This window comes from Ornithodoros turicata, chromosome 1, assembly GCF_037126465.1.
Source record: "Ornithodoros turicata isolate Travis chromosome 1, ASM3712646v1, whole genome shotgun sequence".
NCBI lineage: Eukaryota > Metazoa > Arthropoda > Arachnida > Ixodida > Argasidae > Ornithodoros > Ornithodoros turicata.
The window spans coordinates 76768083-76778702 of record NC_088201.1 but is presented as its reverse complement, the minus strand read 5'-3'; the positions used below and the strand labels follow the sequence as shown (position 1 = coordinate 76778702).

Sequence of the window (10620 nt, the reverse complement as noted above, 5' to 3'; positions counted from 1 at the left end):
AGGGCCATCCCAAAAAAATTCAGATTAAGACATCTGATGAAAGTGTGTGTGTCATTATACCGAATAGCGCGAAAGGTTTTGATGTGTGCAATTTGTTTCCCAGAAAAAAATTCACATAAACATAGCTCCACTCCAGCTATAACGAGGATGAGGAGGTATGATGCTACGTCACCGATGACGGTATAAGGAGAACTCGTTCTGGTTCGCCGGTCAGTGGGGGTCAGCGCCTTGTCCCTTTGCCGCCGTAAACCTGTTTTGCCAGTTTTCCCGGAGAATTGGGGATAGAAGGAGCGGCCGAAGCATTACCGAGCAAGGATAAAGGCTTTATCAGAATCCCGAACAGCGGAGTAGCAGACAACATTTATCTAGGCCAATCAGCGAGCGTTCTCTTTATAGCGTCAGCGCGAGGTTCCAAGCAGATCACAGGCTGGTACTGCTCTTCACCACCGTTGCGCACGGTCGCTTTTTGCGGCGTATTTTAAATTCAATTTCTGCGATAATTATGACTCTGTGGTGTAAATTACTTCGCATGGTGCATCTTACTGGCCTACTTAACAATTTTATAGGAAGAAAACTGGGTGTTAAAAATGACTTCTGTGCTACTGTAAAGCAACGTGAACGAACGCTAATCCGAAGACTGAATCAGAAAAAAGGTCAAATATGGCATCTTTCTCGACATTCATACCAGCCTTATGAAATCGGCAAATTGCTATGGAAATCAAACGCCGTCCCAATCGCTACGTATGCCAATGATGCCATATGCCTCAGCACAGAGACAACCAAACAACTTGAACGCCAGCAGCGCGAAATGGGGACATGGATTCTGCGAGGCTCATTTGCAACCCCAAACCCAGCCATCCAGGGAGAGATGGGGTGGTCAACCTATGCCTTCTGAGAAGCCCGATCAAAGACCAAGTTCTTAGGGAGACTAATACACAGAGCAAACGAGACCCTGATTACCCGCGTCGGCTGTAGTTTAGTAACGAGCGCACAGATGGGTGTAGATTTAGCAGGGGTACGGTAAGGTCATTGTTGCCAGACGACACTTGTGAATACGGACGTCCAGTGCATGTTACGAAATAACATCGGCTTTATGTCATTGTTGCCAGACGACACGCGTGAATACGGACATTAAAAGCAGGCTACGAAATGAATATCTGCTTTTGAAAGGCAGAACAGCGTTATTATACTTCAGCAATTTCAGCACTTACTATCATGGTTAACTATAGCATTTCCTCGTAGTAATCCGCCAAAACTAGCCAAAAATTCAAAGCAGTTCTTTGGGGCTTCAGCTTTCTGGAGCGGTCCCTACGTGGCGCTCCGCTCTCATCTTCCTCTTTGGCTCCGCCGAAGCTGGTCACGTTTTTCCTTTCTCATACGGAATTGTGCAAGTTTTGAACTTCCACTCGAGGAGAATATTTTCAGGTAATAATATATTGTTCCCTCTGTAGTGGGCGCAGTACGCGGAATATTCGCTACCTCTAACTTGCCCTTAATTTTGATCAGTTTCTGAAATTAGCTATTCTCGGTTTCCGTTGGGAGGAGTGTTGAGCGTAAGCCTCGGGTCACCCCTTTCATCTTCACCGCAGAGGCCTCACTCCGGTCTGTTCATATTTACACCAAGACTTTTCACTATTCCTTGCTGTTCCTGGGAGCTTGGCTCTCCCTTGAGCGAACACAAGAGGCGATCGTAGCGCTGGCGCATACTGCGATCTGCTCACACCACATGTCAAACAAGAACCTTGCTGTTCGTGGGAGCCTGGCTCTCCCTTAAGCGGACACGCAAGAGGCGGTCGTAGCGCTGGCGCATATTGCGATCCGCTCACATCACATATCACACAAGAGCCTTGCTGTTCGTGGGAGCCTGGCTCTCCCTTAAGCGGACACGCAAGAGGCGGTTGTAGCGCTGGCGCATATTGCGATCCGCTCACACCCCATATCAAACAAGAACCTTGCTGTTCGTGGGAGCCTGGCTCTCCCTTAAGCGAACAGGTAAGAGGCGGTTGTAGCGCGGGCGCATATTGCGGTCCGCTCACACCGCATATCGATCAAGAACCTTGCTGCTCGGGGGAGCCTTGCTCTCCCTTAAGCAGAAACGCAAGAGACAGGCGCATATTGCGGCCTTCTCATATCAGATATCAAAGAACAACCTTACTGTTGATCAGGGTCAGGTTCTTCCTCAGAGGCAGGTAGGTAAGAATTGATCCTGACACAGAAGTGTCACTTGCAATCAAGAATCTACTTGCATTCTTTTTGTGTGCCCTTAAAGGCTTGCACATACTCTGGCAATCCTTCAGGGAAGCTGGAACCCTACTAAGTACCTGTCACTGTACATGGATGTAATTGCCCGAAGCTCCAGAGCTCTGCCCACATGGCGGCGACATAACACCCTTTTCGGGGAAGGGACTGCTGTATAGGGGACCCTTTTCCAAGGCATATCCACTAAATATTATCTTTTGGTCTCGCAGCGTGTCGGAAACAACCCTGTCCCGCCTCAATGTTCTTGAGGGATCCGTGACGTCGCTGCGATCGGATGTGGCCAACATTTCAGCAAGGCTGAACAATTTTTCGGCCCTACTGCAGGAGCTACTGGCAGACAGGGCACAGTCTCTCTTGCATACGCCTCCACGTGCCAGTGGTAACCTGCCTTCACAGGTGCCACAGGGGGTTGACCAGACCGTAGCGCTGGAAGAAACGGTTGAGGATGACATGATCCACACGTTAGACCCGGGCAAGACTCAGGAGGACCTCCAAGCCCCCAACAACAACAGTAGTCTACACTCGAGGGATTCAGCTGATGAGCCTGGAGAAGCTTTTCTGGAGGATTTGCCCATTCCGAAATCCTCCTCGTGCCCCCCCCCCCCCCATCTGTAGCCAAGTTCATTGAGGAACACTGGAAGGTGGAGGGCCGTGCTGATCGCTGCAAGGGAGCAAGGGAGGCTTTTCCCGAACTGGGCATTCCTACCTTGCAACCTCCAATATTGGACAAAGAAATCAAAGAGTTTGGGACGAGACGCAACTTTGCGATCAATGTTTCGAGGGACCAAAACCTCCGGTCCCTCCACGCTGCCATCCTAGCGGCGCTTCGACCGTTAGGGGCCCTACTGGTGGACAGCACCTCCATCGAAGCCAACCGTGGCCAAGCATGTCGGGGCAGCTGTCAATCTTCTGGCACATGCCAGTGCATTGGCCATCTCCGAGCGACGAGAGTCGGCCTTGGAGAATTTCCCTCCATCACTGAAATCCCTCGTCGACAATCTACCAGAGCCGGCGGGGGATGACATTGGAAAGCTGTTTGGTCGTGCCTACCTGACACTCCTACAGGAGAATGCGCAGGTTTTGCGATCGCTGGATACAGCGGTAGAGAGTGCCAAGCGTCCGGCCACAGTAACCCAGAGCACAGCCACTGCTAAGAGGCCACGGTACTCCCAGACAGACATGGGCGGCTCCTCCCAGCAGCCCTTTCCACCCAGCCTCCCCTGGCCAGTGGATCCCGGGGGCGGGGCAATTTCTACAGGGGCAGAGGTAAGTCCCATGCCACACAATCCAACAGAACACAAACAGGCAGGACAAATATCTCAGTGCATAGAGACCTGGCAATCACTAACAGACGATCCCTGGATCCTGCAATCTGTGCAAGGCTACTTCCTCGACTTAGTTGCAACCCCTTACCAACACAACCTACCACGCTGCCCAAACTTTTCAGCAGCTCAGAGGTCGCTCGTCAGTCTGGAAGTCGATCCCCTTCTCTCCAAAGGGGCCATTGTGCAAATCGATCCTTCCAAAGACCAGTTCGTTTCCTCCCTCTTCCTAGTTACCAAGAGGGACGGGGGGTTCCTCCAGTCCGCAATCTGCAACCGCTCAACACGTTCCTGCGTTACGAACACTTCAAGATGGAGGGCTGGCATACAGTACGGTCTCTGATCCTCGACAGGGACTACCTGACTTGCATCGACCTCCAGGACGCATATCTCTCAGTTCCCATTCACCCAGATCACAGGCACCTCCTTTGCTTCGACTGGTTAGGCCAGCGTTTCCGCTGGGAGGTTCTGCCTTTCGGTTTGGCATCCGCCCCTCGGGTTTTCACAAAACTACTCAAACCCGTTGTCACCTTTTTCCGTTCCCAAGGCTTCCGTTTGGTGATTTATTTGGACGATATACTACTCATGCACCAGGATGCTCTACAACTGTCCCTTCAGACTCTTCAGGTGACTCGGCTGTTGCAGGCCCTGGGCTTTCAGGTGAATTCACAGAAGTCTCAAACCCTTCCATGCCAAGCACTGACATTCCTGGGGTTCATTATCGACACACAGATCATGCGTATTCAGCTCCCATTGGAAAAGAAGGAGCAAATTTTGGCGCAGATCCGGTTTCTTCTCACAACACCTCGGATACCGCCACGGGAGCTGTGTCAAATAGTTGGCAAACTCAATGCGACCGTGCTAGCAGTTTTTCCAGCTCCTCTTCACTACAGAGCTCTGCAACGGTTACGCAGAGTAGCCCTGCGCAGAGGCTCCTACGATGTGGTAGTTTCTTGGACTCCCGCAGCCATGGAGGAACTACGGTGGAGGGAGAAAAACCTACTGCACTGCAACGGTCGACCCCTCCACGACGACAAGATTGCTTTGGTGATCCAGTCAGACAGCTCCCTTCTTCGTTGGGGAGCAGTATGCAGGGGTGTTTATATAGGACAGCCTTGGCCGCCTCAGGATCGTGCTCTTCACATAAACGAACTGGAGCTGAAAGCTGCCATCCTTGCTCTGCAAACATTTGCAAGAGGGTTGAAGCAGGGCTGTGTGTTGATCCAGATGGACAACACAGTGGCAATAACGGCAATCAGCAAACTGGGCAGCGCTCGCTCATTGACCCTATCTTCCTTCGCACATCAAATGTGGTCCTGGTGCTTCCAAAAGGGGTTGACAGTCAGGGCAGAACATATCCCAGGGAGAAGGAACATTCAAGCAGATTGGGCGTCGAGGGTAGACCTCGACAGCAGCAGCTGGAAACTCGATCCATGTCAGTTCAACAAAATAAGCTATTCGTGGGGACCTTTTCAGACAGACCTGTTTGCGGACTTCACAAACTTCCAAATTCCACACTTCTACAGCTGGAAGCCAGACCCTTGCTCTCAGGGGATAGATGCATTCACCAAGGATTGGAACTCCGGGATCAATTACGCTTTTCCTCCGTTTTGTCTGGTAGGGAAATGCATTCAAAAAATCCAGCAGGCCACAACGACACTGGTCTTGATAGCACCGGTATGGCCTGCACAGACATGGTACCCATCCCTACTTCAAGCGCTCGTGGACCAACCCAGACTGATTCCCCACCACCCGCAGCTCCTTCTCAACAATGCGCATCTTGGTCACCCCTTAATTTTGAGCGGTGGACTTCGCCTAGCAGCATGGAAGGTCTCCAGCAACACCAAGCTCCGCAGTCGCTTTCGGCTCACTCTGCCACACTCATCAGTGCAGCATGGCGTCAGTCAACAAGAGCGGCTTATATAGTTCGTGCTGGCGCAGGTGGTCTAGCTGGTGCGTTGAACAACAAGTTGATCCACTTCATCCCACTTTGACAGGCTTCCTTAATTTTCTGGGTTGCCTCCACCTTCAAGGACTATCATATCGTACCATTGGTTGTTACCGATCGGCCATCTCCCAATCGGTTCCCCCTCTCCAGAATGTGAACTTTGGGGAACATCCACTCACTTCACGCCTCCTTAAAGGAATCTTCAATTCGACACCACCTAATCAGCGATCAGCTCCACTATGGGAGGTGAACAGAGTTACAACATATCTGAGCTCATTGGGAGCCAATTCAACCCTATCTCTGACATCCCTATCCTACAAGCTTTGTATGCTCTTGGCCCTCGTAACGGCAGGGCGCACAGCGGACCTCTCCCACTTGTCAATACACGCACTATCCAAGACTCCAGATGGATGGCATGTAAAGCTTTTGGGACACCGTAAAACCTCTCGACCAGGGCACTGCCCTATTTCTCTCTTTGTTCCTAGTTTCCCGCATGGGGATGACCTTTGTCCCTTGAAGTGCCTTGAGGAATACCTTACTCGTACAGCTCCACTACGCCAGGGCATTGACCAGTTATTCCTAACCACACGCAGACCACATACTGGTGCTTCAAGGGACACAATTAGCCACTGGATAAAACGTACACTAGCTTCCGCAGGTATTGATGTCAGTAGGTTTACAGCACACTCTACCAGGGCGGCAGCTACCACTGCTGCCGCAGCAAGAGGAGTACCATTGACTGACATTCTTAGGGTGGCGGACTGGTCATCAGAGTCTACCTTTAACCGCTTCTACTACCGCCCTGCATCTGCAGTGTCCTTTGGTAGACGCATCCTAAGCTAGGCTTTGAACATGCTATAGTTAACCATGATAGTAAGTGCTGAAATTGCTGAAGTATAATTACCAGTTTTGACGAACGGTACTTACCTGAAGTTAAAGCGGGAATAATACGAAGTATATGGAAGCACTTACTATCATGGTACTCCCACCCTTACCCTCCCTTTAAACCTGAGCCCATCTTTGCTCTTTACAGCTAGTGGTCTCTCGGATGCCAGGTCGCAGAGGATTCCCCCAGTAGATGGCCAAACACCCTGTAAGGGGCCACTCATCTCACTCTCTATGAGAACACCTTGGCCTAAAATAAAAAAAATAAAATAAAGGAGAATAATAAAACGTGTACAACGTTTCTTTCTTGGCTACACGAGGTGAGACCGTCTGGCTCCTTCCGTCTCAGCCTTTAGTGCCTGCCCACTTCACCTCGTCTCCTGGCCCAAGTGTAGTGGACACTAATGACACCACCGACAACTTACTAAACATGTTACTAAACCATATTAATCTGACGTTGGCAACATCTCCCTGAGCTTGGGGGAAGGGCAAACCAGAAGACGGGCAGCACAAGCCATGGCGCGCCAGCTTGCATTTACCATTTAATTCTATGTCCACTATACTAAACTCGCTAGATGATCTCTGACAGCGCCTTCTCGCACTTGCCGTTTTGTCTGGGCTCTCGCTCCACCACGGCTCCTTCCTTCCTTATTATGGGTTTAGAGTGGTCAGCCGGACGGATGACCCTGTGGAGTCAGGTGGAGGAGGAGGAGTGTCGTTGGGAGGAACCGAGAGGTCTGCCTGCCAGATTAGACGGCATGTTTCTCGGGAAGGGAAAGGTGGTGGAGAGGAGGAGAGGAAGGGTGAAGTGGAAGACCGAGCGGAATCCGCTCGGGGGGAGGATAGCTGCGTCCATGGGCCGACTTCAGGGGAACTGTGCCGGCATACGCCTATTACACATCTGAGGGAAACCCAGGAAAAACCCCAGACAGTCCTCCTCAGGTACCCGCGGACGCGGCTGTAGAGTATGTACCACTGCGCCCATACACCATGTTGCAAGCCCATTGGCCTAGACTGTGCGCGCGCTCCGATTGGTCGAGAACGTTTTGAAATCGCATTTTGTAGCGCGCATGTGCGTACAGCGTCTTGGCCGTTTCAGCATAGTTTCGAAATAGCATGGCCGGCATGTCGTCCTCCTGTGTTCGGTGGTGTCAATCGACAGAACAGTTTGCAGAAATATGTTCGCGGGTTTATTAGTTCGTCCTTGTGAGTCTACGCGTGTTGTGCTGTTTCTGGACACAACTGTTATACCACGAACAATTTGTCAACTGCGGTAGCGGAATGCTTCATGAGTCGGAGCGTGAAGAACAAGTTCGAGCACCGTTGGACTTCGAGGACTGTCAACAAAGACAGGATTACGTGCCACACGCGCTTTTCGCTTCGCCATAATGGATGCACCGCAGGCAGCGAAAGAAATCATGAAATCGTAAATGAAATGGTACGCACTCATGAGACTGGCTCGGTATTAGGAGTTGAACGGTGTGTTCGTTCTGCTTCATGTTCGAACTTTATCCCAGTGTGTCAGCAACGCAGTGGACTTTGTACGCACAGTGCGCCCATGTATCAGACCTTTGAATTAGTGCTTTGTATCAAATAAATCTTTATTTTACTCCAAAATCGCTTTAGTTATTTTGGAGTAACGGCGGCAGGCCTGAAATCCAGTAGAAGTCGATGGTAGCCAGGACCGACCGAAAAGCCAGCCAGACATGGCTCCTGATTGGCCGACTGGTTGTGCATAATATCCACCACGTCGCAATTTCATTGGTCGTGTGCCCAGTGTTGTGTGAATTATCTCAAACTATGGGCTCTGTGGGGAGCTGTTGGAGCCTGCCCCAGACGGCACAGCCGGCCCGCGGATTCGAACCGCGGACCTCCCAGTCTCCAAGCGCACGCGTTACCGCTGCGCCACCGGAGCTGGTGTGGAGTCAGGTCGAGCAGGGAAGTCGAGGTTTTTGTGCGCCCACTGACGTAGGACATACGTACATAAGCCAGCGTAAGCCGCGAAAGTTCACGTGACCGCCGCCGTCGCCAAGTCGGAAGAACTTGGCCTTCGGGAGAGGAAAATCAGTTGCGCTGCGCATGCGCTATAAGTGATGTCACGTGTCTCTCTTTGCCGCCGCCGTGCCGTCTGCTCGCTTCGCGTGCGCATGCGTTAGCACACAGCGGTTTGTTTGCTTGAGGATGAGATTTGTGGTTTGTGGTAGCGGTGAAGCAACTTTGCCAAATATTCCGTTCAAGTTCCTCGCTGGATGTCCCAATCGTCCGTCGATGTTCAACAGGTGATGGAACGTTTCAGCAACGTACAAAATTGTAAAATGGGCCGCTCTGTTACTACAGATGCAGCAAGTGCCAGTCCACTTTTTCTCAGCTGCACCTTCTCAGTCCAGGCAGTAGACCAGGTGAATGTAGGTACACAACTTCCAAGTGAATTAAGACGCACGAGTGCAATTCTGAAGCTGGTAAGTACGTCTTATGCTACACACCATTCGCGTTCAACGCTCTTATTTTGCATGTGTTGTAGCAAGTAATTCAGTGGCATAAACCGGTAGACTGGTGCGTAATGTACACCCATAGTGCCAAGTTGCACTAATTCTGGTGACGTGTTCGTAAAATCTGTGTAATCGGACTGTCTAATTGTCACCTGTTCTATCTTCACACCGAAGTCGCGGTATATGAGTACGAAATATCGTGGTTTCGGCAATTATCAGTAATCCTTCGTTGTGCTTAATGATTCCTATTATTTTGTATTTGTGCTTTTACTCAGAATTATCATACTGTATTCTTAACTGGAGCAACAAAATTACGAAACACATGAGGATTGTGTTGAAACTGAGGACATTGCTTATTTTTACTGATTTCAGATTTTCAGGCATGGAGAGAAGAAATGCGCAGGATGCAGCCAAGAGTAATTTTACTAAAGGCACAGGGGTAAAAAGATCGAAAGATGGAAGTTTAATGTGTTATTATATTTGTAACTGATCAGGTGCTTTTATAGAGAGGACACATCAAAGGAAATAAGGTCCATCAAATCACAAGGTTCCGTCAGGCGTGGGGACACCTGCCTTGCTGATATGTCTGAATGTTCCAAACTGGCAAGGTCTCGTTTGTCTTCCAATCTTCCTATTATGCACATGATTTTGGGGCTGTCCCACACCCCACTGACAAAAACAGAGGAAGATGCAATAGAGGCGGCCCGTGCACTATGTGACAGCATTGCACTCAGCGTACTATGCAGCTCAGTATTCGGGGTGTGCTGGATGGCACGTTTCAAAGGATCCAATTCACCTCACTACAAGGCAGTACTTGTACACCACCATGAGGGTCTATAATATATGTTACGGTGAGAGGAAACACGACGACAATCAAAACGGTGTTGCCCTGTTCAGTTCTATCAGAGCCCAAACAAACAGTCAAATGCTTTCCCTCACACACAAAGGCAAGAAGGATGATCCTACTGTCTTTCAACGAGGAAATACTGACTTGTTGCAAGATGAAGATTTCTTGCTAGTTCTCATGACAGGCATGCAAAAAGAGCTGTTAAGGCATTTGAGCACCAACAAAAGTGTGATGAACATAGGAGGAGCAGGAAAGCTAGCTGGTGTTGACTTGATGTTAATGCCGAAGTGTACACTTTTTACCCTGTCTCTCTTGCACTTTGTGTATTAAATCTTCATTGCTGGTTCGTGTGTCTATGTGTTCGTCTCGTCCCGTGTTCGTCCTGTGTTTTCCCTCAAACTCAAGGCAATGTTAACATCAAAAGAAAAGTGTGCATAGATTCTACACATAGCACCACAGATGGGTCATCCAATGTGATAGTTGTGTACTGCCACTTCATACTTTTTTGGGTAATGGTTCAGGTGAAACACTTTACAGCAATGCATGCTCTCCTGCATTGACTTTTCAACTGAAGACAATATGCCCCATTTTGAGCTTTGTCTGGGGTATATTACAGCAGGTAAATGCATTTAAGTGTAGTGACATACATACACATAACACACATAATTGTCAATTTGTATATCCTATAAAGTGTTCTGACCTGAGAAATATTGTAGAAAAAATTGTGTTAATATTCTGCCAATAAGAAGTGGAATAAACTTTCCACTCACTGCACTAGGCAGTTTGTTTTATTCTGTGTGTTTATATCTCTCCAGTACTGAGTATTCTCTTGCAATATAACGAGCCAACTGCCCCCTGACTGAATGTATT

At 49.5% G+C, this 10620-nt stretch overlaps 1 protein-coding gene across 1 annotated transcript; it reads left to right on the top strand.

Annotated features, from left to right (window-relative positions):
- Nucleotides 1-4166: 4166 nt before the first annotated feature.
- Nucleotides 4167-5507, top strand: LOC135376675 (uncharacterized). Its single transcript, XM_064609195.1, has one exon. It carries the CDS (start codon nucleotides 4167-4169, stop codon nucleotides 5505-5507), a length of 1341 nt encoding a protein of 446 aa, XP_064465265.1.
- Nucleotides 5508-10620: the final 5113 nt, after the last annotated feature.

Bases quoted from the DNA above. Each gene is read 5' to 3' on its own strand.
- LOC135376675 (XM_064609195.1), top strand. From the start codon at position 4,167: ATGCACCAGGATGCTCTACAACTGTCCCTTCAGACTCTTCAGGTGACT.